This window comes from Sphaerodactylus townsendi, linkage group LG06, assembly GCF_021028975.2.
Source record: "Sphaerodactylus townsendi isolate TG3544 linkage group LG06, MPM_Stown_v2.3, whole genome shotgun sequence".
Lineage (NCBI taxonomy): Eukaryota > Metazoa > Chordata > Lepidosauria > Squamata > Sphaerodactylidae > Sphaerodactylus > Sphaerodactylus townsendi.
Window position 1 is genome coordinate 131,833,027 of NC_059430.1, and position 21,301 is coordinate 131,854,327.

Below are 21,301 nucleotides of genomic sequence, written 5' to 3' on the forward strand. Positions count from 1 at the left end.
AGCGGGCTGTATGAGAACAACCGAAGACCTGCTCAGATTTCCACCCCCGCCCCCTCGCTCTGAGAAGGGGAAGGAGACCCCGGCTGCCTTGCCCTCCCCCCTTCCCTGAGTGGTCCCTGGGGAGCAGAAGGAATTCCAGACATTCTAACAAGAAAGGGAGAGGCTGGAGGAAGAGGAGGAGGGGAGGGGTCTGTCCTCCAGGGCTGCAGAGAGGAGAGGGGAATGCCCGAAGCGGAGAAAGAGGCAGGTGCCGGAGCAGCGGCCACAAGCTCTAGGGTGGGAGGAGCCTGTGTACGTTTGGAGGAAATGCCCACAGAAGGAACCCTGCTGATAAGGGGAACAGGCTTCTTCTTTACAAAAGGAACAGGGGTGTGGTCTGTTCCCACATTCATTGGCTGTGTTGTCAAAGGCTTTCATGGCCAGAATCAACCGGCTGTTTTGGGTTTTCCGGGTGGGGTGGCCCCAGTCTGGCAGTTTTTGCTCCTAATGTCTCGCCTGCATCTGTGGCTGGCATCTCCAGAGGCAAGTCACAGAGAGAGGGGTTTCTTTCTGTGGCACAGTCCAGAGTTGCACCAGACACACGCAAACGCGCCTCCCCCTCCTGCAAGGTAGACAAAGCACACCCGCCACCACGCAATCACTCCAGACTATGCCACGGAGGGAAACGGATCTCACGATGAGATGCCTCTGAAGATGCCAGCCACAGGTGGAGGGGGAACATTTGTCAGACGAGAGCCATGCAACCCAGAAAGCCCACCCAGCCCGTTCATGGGACGCCTGGCCCTGCCTTTACTGCCGCGTCTCCTACTTGTGTCATTACATCTTCTACATCAGGGGTGGGCAATTATTTTTTCCATGGGGCCGCATAAGAAACAGAAAATATTGTGGAGGGCCGGGTCAAAAGGCAGGGGGGCGAGGCGCTTTTGAAAGCCCTGCAGAAGCCGGCAGCCAAGGCAACCGGCTTTCAAAGGAGCCTCGCTCCCCAGCACGGCAGGGGGGCCAGTCAGGGTCATCCGGCGGGCCGGATGTGGCCCGCGGGCTGTATAATGCCCAGGTCTGTTCTACATTGTTGACAATAAGTCAGTTCCCGTACCTTTTTCTTTTGACATATATTTTTTCACTTTTCTGATCCTAGTCCAATTGCATTGTTTATCCGATGTCCAGGGGACAGGGGGGAGGGGGGGTTCTGATTACAGCAGGGTTCCCCAGTGTAGTGCCCATTCTGGCAAGTGGCCCTTGCTATACTCTCCAGGGGCGTATCTGCCAGAGGCACATGGGGTATCACATGTTCCTGGGAACACACCATCTAATCACTGGGTTCAGGCTGCGCTTGCTGGCTCCAGGCTGTAGACCTGGGTGCCGGGGTGGGGTGGGGGGGGTGGAGATTCAGATTTTGCCCCTGGGATACATTTTCCCTAGAGCAGGGGTCTGCAACCTGCGGCTCTCCAGATGTTTATGGACTACAAATCCCATCAGCCCCTGCCAGGGGCTGGATGGGATTGGTAGTCCACTTAACATCTGAGAGCCGCAGGCTAGCAGACCCCTGCCCAGAGACACTCCTCCTGATGCTCCCCCAATGGTGCTGTCAACTTCAAGTTGGGAAATATCTGGAGATGGGGGGGAAAGACTTGAGGAGGACGAGGTTTGGGGAGGGGAGGGACATCAGTGGGGCAGAATGCCGAAGAAGCCACCTTCCAAAGCAGCCATTTTCTCAAGGTGAACTGATCTCTGTCACCCGGAGATCAGTTGTAATCCCAGGAGATCTCCAGGCACCCCCTGGAGGTTGGCAGCTCTTCTCCCAGAAGCATGTGTGAACGATGTTAGATTTAAACAACCTGGGGGAAAAGACACATGACCCAGCCTTTGGCCAAAGAACTCCGCTCGATCAAAGCGACAGCTGTTTCCCGCACGGCCTCCTGGTCCTAACAGCGTACTGACCGCTGTATTTTAATGGATTTTTATATTTATAGTTAATGGTGCCTTATTATTCTGTATTTTGTTTATTTGCTCCGTTCCGGGGGTAGGGCGGTATATAAATCTCAATAATAAACAAATAAACAAACAAACAGTGGCAAGCAAGAACGATCCCACAAGCACTGGGGAAGGCAGCCGCCAGACTGACGGGTCGCTCTCCCCAGATTCAGTCTGCTCCGGGGGAGATCTTTCGAAATGTTAGCCGGGCAGCCCAGCTCCGTCAGGAGATCAGAGCAACGTGGCACACGGTACTGCACTGAATGCGCGACTGCTCCTGGGTGGGGCAGAAACGTGGCATGACAAGGACCCTATCCAGACAGCTGACGTCTTGGAACCTGCAGGCCTGGGGTTGGTGGCCACTCCAGGCTTGGAAATTTCTGGAGATTTCAGCCAGAGATGCCACAAATCCCATCCTTCGAAGCAGCCGGTTTTCTCCAGGGGAATTAATATGTGTTGTCTGGATGCCGGTTGTGATTCTGGGAGGTGGCCCACATTTGGTCTGCCCTATAAAATTCACAGGGAGTCTGGAAAATGTCAACTGGTGCTTAGAACCAAGTTCCAGCCAATCAATTTAGGCAGCTTGCAAGATGGATGAAAAGGAAACATAGATTTGACCTGGTTAAGGTGAACTCCTGGATCATAAACCTTTTGTGGCTCATGGGAACTCTGGGGCTTTGGGAAAATTAAAGGCAAACTCCCGGAGCAGGACTCTCTTGGAATCTTTGCCCGCGAAGGCAGAATTGCCATCTGCTGCTGGAATTATGGGCAGTGGAAATATGGCTGCTTCTATACGGCCTCTCAGTTGATAGCACAGGAAGGCGGGTTTTCACAGAGGCATTTGGGCTTTCCCTGAGCTTGTAAAGAGGAGGAGGGCAGGCTGAGCAGAATGGTGTCCCTGCTGGCTTTGTGAGAACAGATTCCCCAGTGGGATATGGGAGTTGAACCAGGACGACCCAAGTTCAAATCCTGCTTACAGAAAAGACAGCTAAGGTGGGGACATGGCAAAGGTTTAGACTTGGGAGACAGAGGGCCTTTCCCCACTTTTCCCTCTACCACCAAGGCTACACAATGCTGCAGAGTCATTTCTGGCGCTACTTGGAGTTTTCTCTTCTCATCACCCAGCTCTCCAAGGGTCGCTGTGCTATTTCGCTTCCAGCTAGCCAGAAATGACGGCTGAGGGGCTGGCTAGTGGCAGTCAGCCGCTCTGTAGTGAGGGAGTGCCACGGGACCTGAGTAGCGCGTAGCAGAAGGTAAGTGGGAAAAGACCCAGAGAATGCCTCTCCCACTCTTATAACAACACTAGAACCTGGGGGTCATGCAATGCACTCGATTGGCAGAAGATCCCAAGACATTCAAAAGAAAGCACTCCTTCACAAAGCGGAGGAATTCATTGCAACCTGATGACAGTTCTGAAGGAGATTCAAGGAATTCATGGAAGACAGAGAGCTGCCTCTGGATTGGTGATTTGGGGTGGGTGGGTGGAGAGTTCACCTGGCTATTAGCCCCAGTTAGGGTTGCCAAATGCAGCTTGGGAAATTTCTGGAGATCTGGGGACAGCGTCTACAGAAGGCGGAGTCTGGGGAGGGGAGGAACCTCTCCCATAGTCTCTGCCTCTTGGCGCTGCCATTTCCTCCAGAAGAAATGGTCACAGATGTCTGGAGTTAGCTGTAATTCCAAGAGAAGGCCTGAAGGTTGGAAATCCTAGTAACCATGTCTAAATGGAACCTCCATGGTCAGAGGCAGTCACTCTTTGTAGACCAGTTCTTGACTGGCAGTAGACATGCATTCTGCAGAGCTTCCCAGGAAAAGAAGGAGGCAGGACTAGGTAGACCAAAGGTGTCCAACTCTGGCGCTTCAGAAGTTCATGGACTACGATTGGCCATGTCAGCAGGGGCTGATGGGAATTGTAGTCCATGGACATCTGAAGCGCCTGAGTTGGACACCCCTGAGGTAGAACCTCAGACCCTGGTTGATCCAGCTTGCCTTGGCTCAGGTTGTTAGCCATGAAGATTAATGGGCCAAGTCAGCCACTCTCAGACTCCCCACCCTCACAGGGCTGTTGTGAGGACAGAAATAGGGGGCAGACCAATCTTACTGGCCCAAAAGGGAGGACATCCAACAGCCCCGTCCACAAAAGCTGCGCCCCTCTGACCGCTCCTCTCCTACCTCCACAATGCTCTGAGTAGTCCACGCCATGACGTAGGCCTGCTCCGTTTCCACGATCTCCAGCACCACCCGGTCCAGGTGAGAGAGCGTCGCCCGTCGTTCTTTGCTCCAGCTGCAGGGCTTGGAACCCTGCCGGGCCTCTCCCAATGCACTGTCCAGCAGGGTCAGCGGGGTGAGGTCCAGGCTGATGTCGCTGCCATTCTGGTATTGTGTGGAGTGCAGAGGTGGGCAGCCCCCAAGCCTCCACCGGGGCTGCTGCTGCTACAAGGTGCTCCTGCGGCATGTCTTGCAGAGAAGCCGGTGGAAGCGGCACGAGGAGCTGAGGCCGACAGGACGGTCGCTGTCTGAAGCAGAACCGGCAGCTCACCAGAGGTTGCAGCTCCCCAAAATGGGGTCCGTCGCCATGTTGGAGTCAATGCCACCCAGCGAAGAGACGGACGAGGGTCGGGGTCCTGCAAGGGGAAAGACCAGTCACTTCTGCAGTTAGATCCCCAGTCCAGGTGCGTTGAGAGACCAACCAGGTTTCAGGGCATTATCTTTCGAGGCTCCTTTGTCAGGTTTGGCGGCGCATCTGCCCACTTTCTCCAAAGAGGACGCTCAGGACACATCGCGGATGGTGTTTAGTTTCACATTTGAAGGACCAATTCAGTTGGGGCGGATCCACCGCCTGCCTCCCTGCCCCCACAACCCCACGCACTCGCCCACCCCTGCGCTCTGAGCTGCATTTTCACACAAAAAATGCGCCCGGCTGGCTCTTCAACAGCCTTTTGTGGCTTTTTTCCCCCCTCACCTTTTGAAGCTGTGGTTTCTGCCGAAGTGCATTCTGGGAGGAGGCCATGCGCGAAGAAGAAAACCCGGGGAACCTTCTCTGTGCCCCCCCTCCCTCCCTCCCCCCCTTCCTCAAACGTGCATTTAAAGCACTGCAGCTGACAAGGGCGGGAAAAAAGCAAAATTCATTGGAAATACTGGAAAGCCAGACAGATTTTCGTGCCGGACTTGGGAAGTGAAACAGGGATTGCACTGACAGGCCTCTCGGCCGTTCCTCCTGTTCATGGGAGGGGCACAGGGCACGACCTGCCTTGCCTCCTTTCTTGGTGCTGCCCTGGCCGGCTCCCTCTGGCATGGTGAAGGGGTCTCTGGCACTCGCCCTGCAAGGAAGGAGACAATGAGCGACTCTGACAGAAACGGGACCTCCCTGTCCTGACCAACCTGTGCTAACCTCTGTATGGGCCTGGGATCTTCCCACCTGCAGGCCGATCCCCAGGCAACAGAGATCAGTTCCCCTGGAGAAAACCGTTGCTGGGGAGGGCAGGCTCCCTGGCAACACGCCCCCCCCCCGCGGAGCCTCCTCCCTCGGGACCCACCTCCAAATCTCCAGGTGTTGCCCAAATGGGAGCTGGCAACCAGAAAGAGGCTTGCCTACTCTAGGCTAACTTGAGCCCTGGGGCAAGTCCCGAGTTTGATGCCCCCCCCCCCCATGGGCATGCCACCCTCCCCACCACATGACCAAACAATTATTTTTTCCCACCAGGTCGTTTCAAAGTCACCCATCACATTATAGAACATCCCCCCAACTCACAAATCTGAACATAAAGTACTGGGCCATACCACACAGTCCGAAATAATATTTGAAAAACATTTTCAAAATGCTTTCTAAAATGTTTTATTACTCATATGAAAACATTTTATGGTGTTGTATCCATTCCCCAATTGGGGGAAACAGCATCACTTTCTAATGTTATTTAAACTGGGGGGGGCTCAGATTCTCCTCTTTAAGGTGGAGATTTCCAAAATCTGGGCTCTCTAAAGTTGGCTAAACAAGTGATGCTGGAATCCACCCTCTAAACAGCATCAGTTTAAAATGAAGTGTTTAAACTGGGGGGACCTCAGATTCTCCCTTTGGAAATCCCATGCCAAGGGGGGTAGATTTGATAACAACAATAACAACAACAACAACAACCCTTATATTAGGCAATCTGAGGATACATAAAGAAAGAACGAAAAACAAGCATTGGTGGGAAGGGAGGGAATTTAAAAAGAGAATCTGGGGAATTTAGGGTGCTCTGTTGTCAGGGTGCAATATATATAACCAAAATTTCAGAGTATCGTGAGACCCTACTGATGATACTAATCAGATTTGGTGAAGTCTGTCTAGGGGTCCAAAGTTATGGACCCCTCAAAAGTGTAGCCCCATCTCCTATTAGCTCCCATTGGAAACAATGGGATGGGGCATCCCTTTGGGAGTCCACACTTTGGACTCCTAAACCAAACCTCACCAAACCTGGGTGATATCATCAGAGAGTCTCCCAAAAATCCCTGAAATTTTGGTGCTGCTAGCCTAAAATCTGCGCCCTCTGCAGGCCAAAACGGAAAACACTGGAAAATACAAAATCCCTCACAAACCTGCAATTTTGTCGCCCACCACAAGGTGGCGCCCAGGGCAGCTGCCCACTTTGCCCAATGGGAGGTACGCCTCTGCTGGCAACCCTAGTTGGGAAGTTTCTGGAGATTGGCGGGTGGTGCCCGGGGGAAGGGAGAGTCCTCCGCAGAGGGAAATGCCACAAAGTCCACCTTCTGAAGAAGCCATTTCCTTCAGAAAACCAATTTCTATATACCAGTGATGGCGAACCTTTTCGAGACCGAGTGCCCAAACTGCAACCCAAAACCCACTCATTTATCGCAAAGTGCCCACACGGCAATTTAACCTGAATACTGAGGTTTTAGTTAAGAAAAAACGGTTGGCTCTGAGGCGTGCGTTACTCGGGAGAAAGCTTGGTGGTAGTTGTTGGCTTTGCTTTGAAGCAACTGCAATCCCTTCTAACGGGTGAATCAATGCACCCTAGGAGGGTTTACCTAGAAGCAAGCCCCATTGCTGTGCTAAACCGAAAGCTCACTTCCAGGTAAAGGGATCACACTTTTAGTTCTTTTGCATGGTAATCAAAGTGGGGTTTAAGAGCTTAACAGGGTTACCTACACTGCTTCCCCAAAACTAGGTCTTAGCTTTAATGCTAATAATCGAGCCCAGCAGCCCAGGCCAGCCTAGATGTGTGTGTGTGGGGGGAGTGATTTTCCACCCCCCACATGATGAACTCTGTTTGTGCGTGCCCACAGAGAGGGCTCTGAGTGCCACCTCTGGCACCCGTGCCATAGGTTCGCCATCACTGCTATATAGCCTCCACATCCAGGTAGAATCTAGAGATCTCCCGGAATGACAACCGACCTCCAGACGACAGAGGTCCGTTCCCCCTGGAGGAAGTGGAAACTTTGGCCCCTCGTTCCTGCTGAGCCTACGGCACCCCCCTCCCCAAACTGCGCTCCCAAATCTCTCTAATCCAGAAAGTGGCGTAGCTACCACGGGGATGGGGGTGTGTGGGAACAGATGTCAGATCTCGACAGCATGGAGTTGCCAGCTGTGAACCTCAGGAGAGAAGGGTGTGGGGAGGGCAGGGTTCTCAGCAGGGCCCACCCACCCGCCACAGCGGCCACTTTCCCCAGGGAGAACAGATCTTAGTTGTCTGGAAATCAGCTGTGATTCCAGGAGATCTCCAGGCCCCACCTGGAAGTTGGCAGCCCTAAGCCCTGGACCCAGGTAATGTGTGAAGAGACATAAACAGCAAGGGAGCCATTTCATCAGCGCTGATGTGTGTCCGCCCCCTCCTGACAACCTCTCCACAGGTCCAACCACCTGGTTCACTTGCCGCCTGACAGAGGGGCTGCAGCTGTTTCCCTGTGACAGAAAGCGGAAGCGTTTGGCGGTGTTTTCACTATAGGGCCATGGTGGCGGTCTCCAGACTAGATGTTATGGATTCTCATATCATAGCATGGCCAGGCCATGCTGGCAGGGGCTGATGGGAATTGTAGTCCATAACATCTGGAGTGCCAAAGGTTCGCCACCACTGCTATAGGGGAAAACAGAGAGGGAGCAGGAACAGGGCAGAGGTTTCTGCAGGGTTATGGGCTAGAGAACGTGGCTGGGGGTCCGTCCCTTCCTTCTTGGGATTTCGGCTGAAGTTCACCCCAAAACAAAAATAATGGACAGGAGGGGCTGCAGCTCAGTGGCCCTCGAGAGAGAGTCCCTCTTTCAGTCCAGGCAGGAGGTGACGTCAGAGTCCCTCGGCCTGAGATCCCGGAGAGCGGCTGCCAGTCTGAGCAGGCAATACCTCAGCCCTGCAGAGCTGTGGACAACGTAGACCTTGATGGGCCGAGGCAGCCAAGTGTTTTCAACAGATTCTGGACAGACCACAGAAAGTCCTCCCCCACATCGTCCTGTGGAACTCCTTGCCACATGATGGCCACTATACTGACGTAGCTTTAGGCAAATACACAGAGAGGACAGACTCGGCGGGCCTTTGCCCCGACCCAGCGGGGCACTCCCGACGCTCCGACCACAAGGGAAGTTTGCATCCTGTTCAAAATATTTTTTTAGTAGACTTGCGGTTCCCCAATCTGCAAATCTTGGCTAACCCACCAACTCTTTGCAGAGCCTGGACTCGCCCCCCCCCCCCCCCGCCCCACACAAAGCTCTTTGTTCCAGCTGTCCCTGTGGAAGTCTTGTAAAAACGGAGGGGATGCGTCACTCCATCCTGCAGCCGGGAGGGCAAAGAGGCACGGCTGCCTCTGAGAAACAAAGCCTTCATTCAAGAGTGGCAGCAGGTCGGGGGTCGAGGGGGGGGGGAAGATTCAGCCCTCCCTGGCCCAAGACCATTCAGCAGATCTCAGGCGGACAGGCCGAGAATGGAAGGGGGCCGGATTCTGCCAAGGCGATGGAGGCCCGGGGCCTGTGTGCGAGGTACGCCACATGATGTGGACCAGGAAGTGGAAACCCTCTCTCATCGCATCTGCCGGGGAAAAATTGGCACATGATTGATCCATCATTAATTTATTAAGGCCACGGACAAGCAGAACGTAACTTATATTATCAGAGCAGTTATAAGAATATATGTGCAAATTTTCTAAAAGGCAATTGTCTCTAAACCAATGCTGCACCTCGAGAGACTCTGGCAGCTGCACACGATCCGGCAACTCTGCCCAAGTTTTCAGACTCAAGGTCTGCTAGGAATTTTGATTGTCCCAGGATTTTTTGGAGGACAGGCATAATAAATATCTATCTCAGGTCATAACAGAAGGTGTAATGGAGCAGCACGAATCCAGCTGTTTCGATTTCCCCAGCAGCCCACGGACATGAATGCTCAAGAAGCGGCACACCATGCATCTTCTCCCGTCTAATAAAGCAGGTGGAAGAATACTTAGGTCGATTCCGCACTTGCGTTATCGACCTAAGTTCGAGCTGCGTTCGACCTAAGTGCTCCGCACAGCCACTGGGATCGACGTGGTTTTGTACCAGCTTCGCCCCGTGTAACGGTCAAATTTCCGACTCCAGTTGGGAACTGCTACTTTTTCAGGGAACCACGCTCGAACTCAGCTCGATTCCAGTAAAGTGCGGGTTCTCTGGTGCCAGGAGTCCCCCATTCAGCCAATCACAGCTGAGTGTTTCGGGCATGTGTACAGCTGGCCAATCAAAAAACGCCACCTTAGTCCCTCCATTCCTGTGGCAGTTTTTTTTATAACGCAGGGGATAGACGGAACATGGCCGTAGAACGGTAGCCAATCGGAACGGAGTGGCGAAGAGGCACAGGATGATTCCACCGGAAGCTGGGATCAAGCTGGTTGCAGTGGGGAATAATGGCTTCTACCTAAGTTAGTACCCTTCTCAGGAACTGGGTCGAATCCTATTTTACTGTCTTGAAAGTAGTTCCGCCTTTAGATGGGCTGGAGTGAATGATCCCGTGTTTGGGAATCAATAAATTAGGCAAAACACTTTGACAATGCCAATGTGAAAGTCATCCTTGTGTTTCTAAACCAATGGGTCAGTCAAATATTTTGTCAAGGCTTACGGGCCGGAATCACTTAGGGTGTTGTGGGTTTTCTGTTGTATGGCTTCAGTGTTCCACGTGTTCTGAGTTGTATGGCCGTGTTCACATTCAACTCCGCAGTCCCGCAACACTCTAGATCAGTCAAATAGTTTGACAACCCCAATATCATGTTCGGAACCGATGGTATTTTGCAAGAGTTCCGAGCCCCAAATCCTTTGCTTAATTTCAGATTTATATCTTGGAGTAACGCGGAAACTTTTAGGACACGAACTCTTTGCTCGAGAAACACTGAGCCTTCACCAAGAAAACGGGCTGCAAGCTCAGCTCTAAAGCTTCCGGGCTCCAACAGCCGGGGATTTTGCTTAAGAAGGGAGAATTCAGCAGGCCAGCTGGTCACGCCCTTTCATTCTTCTCCAGCCCATTGTGGTTCCCTAGAGTGGAAGTGCGCCTGGAACCCTTCCCACACAAGAGTTCCACATTGATGGCGGAGTGCAGCGCGATAGTCTCTCCCACCAGCTCTGAACGAGAAAGTTGGTACCAGCGGCATGGAAACCTGGCAGGATTGTAAGCCAGGAACAGGCAAGCCAGTCAGTCCAAAGAGACACTTCTCTGATCAGCCGTCCTCTCTATCTATTCATTGCCAGTGGATTGAAGATATGATTGAAGTCTATAAAATTATGCATGGGGTAGAAAATGTTGACAGAGAGAAATTTTCTCTCTTTCTCACAATACTAGAACCAGGGGCATTCATTGAAAATGCTGGGGAAGAATTAGGACTAATAAAAGGAAACACTTCTTCACGCAACGTGTGATTGGTGTTTGGAATATGCTGCCACAGGAGGTGGTGATGGCCACGATCCTGGATAGCTTTAAAAGTGCTCGGACAGATTTATGGAGGAGAAGCTGATCTATGGCTCCCACAATCTTGATCCTCCTTGATCTGAGATTGCAAATGCCTTAGCAGACCAGGTGATCCGAGCAGCAGCCGCAGAAGGTCCTTGCTTTCACATCCTGCCTGTGAGCTCCCAAAGGCACCTGGTGGGCCACTCTTGGTAGCAGAGAGCTGGACTAGATGGACTCTGGTCTGATCCAGCTGGCTTGTTCTTATGTTCTTAAGGGACAGACTCCTTCAAAGCTTCCCAAAACAGCCTTTTGTGGCTCTTCCTCTGTTGTTTTTCCCCACTGGTTTTTTCCCCTCTCGTTAGAGGGGGGCAGTTCCAAGCCCTTCTCAACTGCAAGAGTGGCCACAAACGCAGGTTTCAGTCCAATTTGTCTTTGGATGAATTGGTCTAATTTCACAACGATAACTCGGCACCAGAGAGGCCAGCCCGCTCTGCTGAAGCATCTCACTTCCGAACCAATCCAAAGCTTACTGGACTTCCAACATAAAACTGTTTGGGGTCGTAGCAAAATGCAAGGCAGGCAATTAAGGGTCCCTCCACAGAAATAAACACATCTTTTCAACCCCCAAATGTTTCCCCAATGCTGGTGGGAACTTCTTGTCTTTTGCAATGATTTGGTTTTCACCCAAAGCAAGAGTTCCCCATCTGCAGTTAAATGAAAGCGGAAATATTTGAAGATGGCCATTTCCTTCCTCTTCAGATCTCGGCAGGATTCTTATCTCCTGGATCATCTCCTGGATTCTCGGGCCTTAGTCGCCTGTAATTGGCTGCAGTTTGGCTTGGAAGGGCCTTGGCCTTCTATATGGTCAGAGAAGCTCTTCTTCATCATTATTCCTCCCATTCCCCAGAGCTGAGCTGAGAAAAAGACCACAGTGAGCCACGATACACCTCTGAAGATGCCTGCCACAGATGCAGGCGAAACATTAGGAAGATCTACAAGACCACGGCCACACAGACCGGAAAATGCACCACAACCAATTGAATCTGCCATGAAAGCCTTCGACAATACATCAAGTCTCCTTCTTTGGAGGTTTTTAAACAGAGGCTGGATGAACATATGTTGGGAGCTTTGATTGTGTGTCTCTGCAGGGGTGGACTGGATGGCTCTTGTTGTCTCTCTTCCAAATCTATGGTTCTATTATTCTAAGGTACTGCCCTTCCCTGCTCCCTGATCCACATGCCTCAATACAAAACCAACTTGAACGCCATCAACGATCATTTTAAGAAGAAGAAGAGTTTGGATTTATATTCCCCTTTCTCTCCTGCAGGAGACTCCAAAGGGGCTGACAATCTCTGTCTCCTTCCCCTCACAACAAACACTCCTGTGAAGTAGGTGTGGGCTGAGAGAGCTCCGAAGCTGTGACTAGCCCAAGGTCACCCAGCCATGGCGTGTGTAGGTAAGTGTGTTGTATTAATCTGAATTCCCTGATAAGCCTCCACAGCTCAGAAGCGGCAGAGCCGGAGAATCAAACCCGGGTTCTCCAAATTAGATACACGAAGCTCTTAACCTCCTACTAATTGCTGCTCCTTAACTGAAGAAAGGATGTTTTAGCTGTTCAATCTTTGTTGTTCTTAAAAAAATGTACATTTACCTGCTCTCAGGTTGATTCTTTTCTGAGCGTGGGAAAAGCAGCTGGAAGATCAATACACAGAGAAATAAATAAATAGCCCTTACATGTGCACAGTTATAAACTATCTTCTTTTTCCGACTTGGAAAAAACCAACCATTGTTTCTAAACCCCTGGGGACGTCTTGAAGACCTCATCCGTTCCATCTCTGCCCAGACACAAAGCATGCACAGCTTCTCCATGGAAAAAAACACTGTCTCTCGCATGCCCTCGAATTGGGTAATGTTTTGCAGAGCTCTAAAATCCGCAGGTAAAGCATTCCACCCAGTAGGAGCAAGGGACTGTAAAGGTGGGAAGTAATCAGGTGGAAGCTACCTATATATTCTGGGGCTGGAGATGCCCAGCAGATTGGAGGAACGGAAAAGTCCTCCAAGGGCAACATGGAGAAAGGTGGCCCCGAGGTAATGCGACAGTCTCAGACCACTCAAGGCCTTTGAAGGTTAACACCAAACCTTGAAAACAGTCCAAAATTCAACCGGGTTATCAAGGCAGACAGTAGAGGACAGGTCTTGTATGTGGACTCTCACCGCATTCTGGACCACCAGTATGGACGTGGGCAGTCAAGGGTAGGCCGGGGCTGAACGAAGTTAAGCAATAGCCGGGGTGGGGATGGGAAGAGGAGGGCCCCCCAGGCCAATACCAGGGATACTAACCTGGCCGGAAAATTCCTGGAGATTTTGGGAGAGTGTCTGTGGAGGGGGTATTTGGGGAGGGATTTTGGCTCTAGAATCTATGATATACCATTAAATTTGCCCTCAAGATGCCATTTCATCTAGGGGTCTAGGGACCTCCAGATAAAGAGGATTACACTTCAAGCCTTGCCAGCATGGCCAATTGGCCATGCTGGCAGGGGCTGATGGGAATTGTAGTCCATAACATCTGGAGTGCCAAAGGTTCGCCACTACTGATCTAGGGGTACTGATCTCTGTAGTCTGTAATTCCCGGGTAATCTCCAGTCCTCACCTGGAGATGGCAACCCTAGCCAGAGTTCAGTTTTTGTGCCCAAGTGAAGGTTAATTACTTATTGCTTAAATGCCACAAGATTCTTGGAGGACAGTTAACCAGGTTCTGCTGGATTGGTAGAAAAATGGACCCCCAGTTGCATCATGTAGAAATTATGTGAAGTTAATTGTGCTGAAAACGGAAGCTGATGAGAGGCAATTAAAAAAAAAAAACCCTCTTTGAATGCAGTAAAGCAGCTGGGAGGGGGAGGAGGAAGAGGCGGAGGGACGGTAGGCATCATTTTTTTAAAAAACACAACTGTTCATTTTCTTTTCAAAAATCCAATCTGGAGCGCGTTCGGCAAATGTTACCTTCCAGAACAGGCTGCAGGGAGGCAGCTGGTCTCCCCAGAAGGCCTGCCAAGCCAACGCTTCCGAAATCAGGAACAGGATGGAGCTCCACTCAGGGAACACAGAGGGCTGCCTTGCGCTGAGTCGACCCTCGACCCACATCAAGGCCCTTACTGTCTACTCTCTCGAGCATCGGGCAGAGGGACCGTTTAAGTACACCGCCTGCCTGGGGCTTCTCCTCTGTTGACTGGAGATGCTGCCGGGCACCGAACCCGGGAACTTCTGCGTGCCAAACGGGGGCTTCAGGGAGTTGAGGTCTTCTAGTGCTCTCCGAGGTCTCAGGCAAAGTCTTCCTCACCTCCTGCCTGGTCCTTTGAACAGAGATTCCAGGACTGAGTTCCGGACCTTCTTCCTGGCAGCAGTGGCGTAGGAGGTTAAGAGCTCGTGTATCTAATTTGGAGGAACCGGGCCGATTCTTTGTCATTTGGAGCTGTGGAGGCTTATCTGGGGAATTCAGATTAGCCTGGGCACTCCCACACACGCCAGCCAGGTGACCTTGGGCTAGTCACAGCTTCTCGGAGCTCTCTCAGCCCCACCTACCTCACAGGGTGATTGTTGTGAGGGGGGAAGGGCAAGGAGATTGTCAGCCCCTTTGAGTCTCCTGCAGGAGAGAAGGGGGGATATAAATCCAAACTCTTCTTCTTCCGCCTGCCTGACCCCTGAGCCAGAGTCTCTCCCCAAACCGCCCACACCTGAAACTGCCTTCGACTGTATCAGAGCCCTGGTCCACCAGAATCAGTGCTGTCTGCTCTGACTGGCAGCAGCTCTCCAGAGCCTCCAGCAGAAGAGGGTCTTTCGCATCACACACACAATCCCCCCCCCCGCCCCCCGGGCTGCCTGTTCCGTTTAACTGGAGGTTCCAGGGACCTTCTGCATGCCGAGCAGAAAGCCGAGCACCAGACCACGGCCGCTCCTGGGAAGGCAAGTGGTTTTGGCAAGGTGGGGAGAAGCAAGAGAGAGAAATGCACACCCTCTTGGAATGCGGAAGGTCCCCCAGACAGGTCCCGGGGCACAGGCCTGCATCGCTGGCGTGGGTGGAAATGGGGTGCTGTGTGGTTTCCGGGCTGTATGGCCATGTTCTAGCAGCATTCTCTCCTGACGTTTCGCCTGCATCTGTGGCTGGCATCTTCTGATGGCCTCACCTATTGACCTCACAGTATATAATAGTGGCAGGAAGGAATTTTGTATTCCAGGATGTTATGGACCCATCAGCCCCTGCCAGCATGGCCAATTGGCCATGCTGGCAGGGGCTGATGGGAATTGTAGTCCATAACATCTGGAGTGCCAAAGGTTAGCCACCACGGGTATATACACTCCACTTGCTTTCCTTTCCTACTATCAGATCCTCTGAAGATGCTGCCAGCCACAGATGCAGGCGAAACATCAGGAGAGAATGCTGCTAGAACACAGCCACACAGTCCGGAAACCACACAGCACCCCAGTGATTCTGGCCGTGAAAGCCTTCGACAACACAGTGGGTGGAAATGCTTGCTTCCCAGGCAGAGAGCTCTGAGCAGGCCACTGGGCAGATTTTGTGCCTGTGCCCACAAAGGCGCCAGAGGAAGAGAGACGCTGTCTGCAGCCAGAGCATGCCCCCCTCCTTTTCACAGGTGTGCTTTTCAATGTCTGTGTGCAGCCACCAGGTGAGGTCACTCGGGGCTGGGAGCCATCGGCTCGCTGACAAGATGTGGCTCCATTTCATCTTTTCTAGCATCAGAGCCAGCTTTGAATGGCTGACTCCTGTCGTGGGCTGGAGGAGGGTGAATAGATTGAAACAGTCCAGTTCTTGCAGAAGCTCTGGCCATGGCTTGGCAGCTTGATTTGGATTCAGGGGTCCGTCTACTGTAGGTGGGGGACAAGAAGAGCCTGGCTGCACTGGACTGCAGGTCTATCCCCTGTGGCATCCCATTCTCCACGGTGACCAACCAGATATCCCCAGAGGGCACACTGAATGCAGGGCATTCAGCCCCAAATGGACAGACCTCTCCTCCACCCATTTGCCTAATCCGATTTGGCAGCCATCTCTACATCTTGTGGCAGTGAGTTTCGTAAGTGCCTTTTGCATTCACAGAGGGGTACTGGCTTTGATCTGGATCATAGACCCTGTGGCTGGCTAGTTGCTCCTCTTTCTGGACACGAGAGAGCTGGTTGCTGTTCTGTGTGCTCTGGTGATCTCTTGACTTGACTGCTGTAATGTACTGTGTATGGGGCTGCCCTTGGAGGAAGCCTGAAAGCTGGGCTGGAGCAAGATGCAGCCACTCCGCAGTGGCCTGTGGCTGCCCTCATGAATACCACAAATTGCCTGTTTGCCTCTGGATGCACAACTCGTGGTTTTGGCTTTGGCCTGAAGAGATCTTCTCTCAGATGGAGCCGCATCCCTGAATTCGGCGATGCCACCAAACTGGTGCTATTAATGCCATTATTGAATCTCTGCCTGTCTTCTACATGTTGTTGGTTTTCAGTGAGCATTTACACCATCTCATATTTGCTTGGAGAGCCACAAGGCAGAAAAGACAGCCTTTATTGTCCACGCTACTGTGGCAAAGTGGTTGGAGCATTAAACTAGGATTAAGAAGGCCAATGTTCAAATGCGTCTTTCTGCCATGAAAGAGGTGGGCAACTCATTCTCTCTCTGGTGACCTCTTGACTGGACTGCTGTAATGCACTATGTATTGAGCCGCCCTTGGAAACAGTCTGAAAGCTAGACTAGAGCAGGGATCAAAAGGATAAAATGGGGAGGGGAGGAAACAATGTATTCTTCCCTGAGCTACTGGGAGGAAAGGAGGGGATAAAAATATTACAGAATCATAGAGTTGGAAGAGACCAGAAGGGCCACCCAGTCCAACCCCCTGCCATGCAGAAATACACTGCTTCTGTTTTGCTGTGGTGGCGTGGTGACCGGCTGACCGACATTTGATTCAAGCTGTCCAGCCTCTTATTGCATTGTGTTAGGGAGTGAGGATCAAAGATGAAAGGGATTCTTCAAGTTCCAGAGACAGGGGCTATGTTGGGATAAAATTTGGGGCTTCCTATTTTATACTCTTCTAGGGGAGGGAAAAAAAGAGTCAGTGTGGTGTGTAGGACTTAATAAAAACCCAGTTGTGGTGACTGGAGGGGAAAGAAGGCTCTCTGCCCTGTAGAAGAACAAAATGACTGAATTACTTGATGCAATGGAAGAATTCTGCTCTAAGGGGGAGGAAGGGTTGAGATCTCAGATTCTCTTATTGAGCTGCTCCGCTGCCACGTTCCCTTCCCAAACAGAGAGGGGTTTTTTTAAAAAAAAGACTCCACACCCAAGTCTCCTGCCCACTCTCTTCCAGGGATCTGCCCCAAACAGACCTGCAGGCTTCACCAAACAGGGAAGAAGGGTGGTTGTTTGTATTGCTTCAGTTTCTGAAAAAGGGGGAAGATTTGCAGAGGAGGAGCACAGCCCCAGAGATGCCTCCACGTCCAGTCGGTTGCTGTTGCAGAGTGTCCTGGAATGACCTCAGCTAGTTCTGGTGCATCTGGAAGAAGAAAAGGGCTCCAAAGTCTGGAACCGGCGCATTTGGGAAGCTTGAAGGAGCCGGCCAATCGGCAGTTTTGGCTGGCAGCAGCCGCGTCTCCAGAGTCCTCGCTGAGCCAGAGCTCAACTCCAGAACCACTTTTTAAAATCCAATAACTGAGCAAGAATAAAGCCTTCCTCTGAGCACGGGCAGAAGAGGTTTCTTGCATCACCAAGGAACTCAGTTGGGACCAGGAACAGGCATCAAGCTTCAGAGGAGACAGCTCACAATTTCTGAAAGGAACGAACGGCTCACAGAGGCAAGTAGGTCATCCTGGAAACGTCACTCTTTGGGAGGGGGGTGGGGTGCGAAAGCAAACACCAAGGAAGGCTTCCAGGGCAGTAAGAAGCCACGATGGGCAGGTCGTTTCAAGATAAGCTGCCGGCTTTCTTTCCCAACCAAAAGGCAGCCGGCAAATTCAGCCTACACCAGCCAAGTCATTTCCTGGCCCAAATTTTGCAGACGGCCCCTGGCTGCATACCACAAAACCCGCAATCCAGCACCCAAAACCATGCCTCAGCAGAGCTGACACCAAATATTACACTGCTTCTGGGGTCCAATCATGCCAGTCCTTCGACCACGGCTGCCTGGGTCCGGCATCCTTTGCGCTCCAGTTCCGATTGGGAGGTGTTGCTGTTGAGCGTTGGGGTTTTCTCTGCAGCTTCACATCACAATGCAAACATCCCCAGTCAGAAGCTCACGAGCAAGATGGAGAGATCATATTTATTCCTTGCGTGTTCCCAGCAGCTGGAATTGAGAGATAGACTGCCTTGGCTCTTGGAGGTTAAGCTTATTGGTACCTGTTGCTCCAAAACAAGTAGAAACAAAGCCAAAAAGCTTCCCAACATATACAAGGGGCTTGGCTTCAGAGATTGCTTTCAAATGCTCAGAGCTCAATGAGTCATGCCCAAAAGAGTGTCTCTGAGGATGTACAGAGGGGCTCAATCCTCGCTACTTCCAATTCCAGGGTGCTGAAGGGGGTTTGGGGCTCCAAGACAAAACAGCACCACTTCCTTGCCGGCTTGGTTCCACAACACCTTTCCCAGTGGGCTGATACACACCTTTTCTTGATGATGTGAAGTGCCAGCAATGAATGCATCTGAGAACGTGCAGAGTGATGCAGCCTGATCCCACTAGTTGGCCCGAAGGGAAAGGATTTTATGAAGCTTCGGCAGGCACAGCAAGCCGAGCTGGGCAGGCTGCCGCGATGATTCCTGAAGATGCTGCCTATTCTCAGCTTCTTCTCATCCTCTTGGTCAGGTAGGCCAGATGGGGAAAATACCCCCTCCCTGCCAAATTCCAGCTGGACCCCCCCCCCCCAATCACCCTTTCCCCTAATTTCAGACCTGCTCTCTTGCCCCTTCTGTGTCTGGATTTGTCGCTTCCTGCAAAATGCCTTCCCAACGCAGATTCCGGGTCAAGAAAACACACCCCCCCCCCCAATTCCATACTAGCCATTTCCTCTCCCTCCGCCACCACATAATACCCACCCAATTTAAGACTGTGGTTCCATACCCAGCTCTCTGAATTGCAGGTCTCTTCCAAAACAGAGATCACATGCTCCCCCAGTGGATCCCTCAGACTTTGGGTACAAGATTCTTCCCCTCCCCCCCCCCACACACACAATGAAAGCCAAATCCAGAGCTCTTACAAGAGACATTGATCAGAGGGGGCTGCCCCCCCCCCCCGCCAATTCCTCTCTTTCTCTCTCCGAACCTTGGAGATTGCAGTCAAAGTACAACTGCCGCCTGCTCTTGTTCATCGCTCACCAACAACACCCCCCACCATAGCTCAGCCAATGTGCCCCCAACCTTTGCCGGGACCAGTCTGAGTGGGGCGAGGGTTTGCAAAATTATCTAGTTCACACAGCATGCTCAGACCTAACTCCGCTCTCCAGGATGAAAAGACACCCCCCCCCCCCCCATCATTATCACAATGCCCCTGAAACAAGGGACGGGAAAGAGAGATGGGGCCCTGGCTTCACTTCCAGCCCCAAATAAATCAGTGTTGGGTCTTCTTCCTCGCCAAAGTTCCTGCCCTCCTGGGAAATGGGAGGTTTTGAATCCAGGACAACAGTTCCCCAATAAAACCATGCCCTTTCACTGCACATGAATTAATCCCAACAAAGAACTGTTGTGTCCTCAAGAACACAAACATGAACACACACACACACACACACATCCCACTGACCCTCGAGCAGATATTTAAACCAGGAGCCCCCCTCCCCCAAATCCCATCTTTTAACCTCCGGGAGTGGGAGAATGGCCCGACCCTATGCACCTTCCTCAGAAGTGAGTCTCATTCAGTTCAATGGAACTTCATCTGGGATAAAAGGGTACAGGAAGGTAGGTCACAAAGGTGATCCATCTGCTTGATATCCACCCCATAGAATTTCTTGGGGGGGGGGGTGTCTTGCTCCGGGGGGGGGGGAGAAAGAGGCAGTTGCCCAACCGAAGAAGATCGGCTCTGCCTTAGCAGAACCAACGCCACCCACAGAGCCTCTGGCCATGCACAGAGAGCTCAGCCCAAGCCCGCCCCAGAAATCTGGGATGAAGTTTACGACCTCCCAAAGCCCTTGCAGGCACCAGCGAAATTGGGCAATACCCGGGATCAAAGCCCCGGCCGGCACATCTCTCTCCCGCGGGGGGGGGGGGGGGGGGGCGGGCAGGAAATGTCGCGGGGGAGGGGGGCTCTGGGCAATGTGAAGTCCGCCCAAAGGCCAGCGAGCCGACTCCCGCGTCGCTCACGGGCGCGCTCCTAGAAGGGGCCGGTGCGAATCCTGAGCGCCCCCCCGCCCCGGCTTCCACAGCGTGGGCTCGGGTGGGTCTCCTCGGAGCCGGCAACGTGGCGGCATCTTCAGGAGACGCCGGAGAAGCAGGCTGCTCCTGGCCAGTCCCAAGCCGCGAGCCGGGGACCCCCGGCGCCAGAGAGGAAAAAAGCACTCGGTGCATGCTCAGAAGCCTCTCGCTCGCCGGGCTGGAATCCTGCCGCTGCAAAGGGAGGTGCAAGGCACGCTGGATTGAGGGGTGGGTGGGGTGGGTGACTTCTGAGCCAACACGCGGGGCTGGGGGGTGGGTGGGGGGCACACGGGAAACGACCTTACCTTCTGGCCCCTGCTCTTCGCCTCTCGGTGTCCCGGGGCGGGGGGCATCAGCAGGAGGGGGCTTCTCGCTGCCCAGCCCCCACCCTCGCGCCCGGGGTCGTGGCAGCACCGGCGGAGCCCTCCGACCTGGGGGGCGGGGCAGGAGGGGCGGGGGGGCGGGGGGTCGTCCAGCGAGGCTTCCCGGGCGCCCGCATGGGGGTCGCGCTGCCCTTCTCTCCCCCCCCCCACCTTTCCAAGCACAAAGCAAGACGCCCCCCGCGCCCCGATCCTGCAAACGGCTCGCTGGTTCTCCGCGTCTAATGTCTGGGGGGGGCGGCGGGGGCGGGGGCGGGGGGGGGACCCGCTGGGAGGTCTGGGAAGCGGCCGAAACCTCTCCGCGGACGGCGGGCGAGCAACAGAGCCCCGCGACAGCTCCTCGCCGGAGGGGCTGGGTGAGGGGGCGGGCCGACGGGGAGGGGGGGAGGGAGGGGGCCCGCGCATTCTCCCGCCCCCCTTCTGCCGGGCAGTTTCCTGCGCGAACACAGATGCTCCGGCGGGGGGGGGGGGGCGTTAACTCTTTGCTCCCCGGCTCTGGGAATCTGGGCCGCTTCCCAATAAGCGGATGGCCACGCTGCGCGCCGATCCTAACCCTACCGGCGCAGAGCCCACCGGGGCTCCTTTTCTCCCCCCCTCCCGTTGTTCATCGTTAGGGGGGAGGGCGCTGGGGGGTCGTCTGGAATGGCAGCTGATCCCCAGCCGACTAGATCGGTGCCCCTGGA

General features: G+C 53.2%; 1 protein-coding gene across 1 annotated transcript in view; it reads right to left on the reverse strand.

The window, feature by feature from the left end:
• Positions 1–20,989, reverse strand: part of PLEKHG2 (pleckstrin homology and RhoGEF domain containing G2) — a 64,200-nt gene extending 43,211 nt beyond the window's left edge. The window contains 3 exon segments of the mRNA XM_048501760.1: positions 4,141–4,592; positions 5,215–5,288; positions 20,544–20,989. Coding sequence (XP_048357717.1) covers positions 4,141–4,592; positions 5,215–5,263 — 501 coding nt within the window. The 5' untranslated portion in view covers positions 5,264–5,288; positions 20,544–20,989.
• Positions 20,990–21,301: the final 312 nt, after the last annotated feature.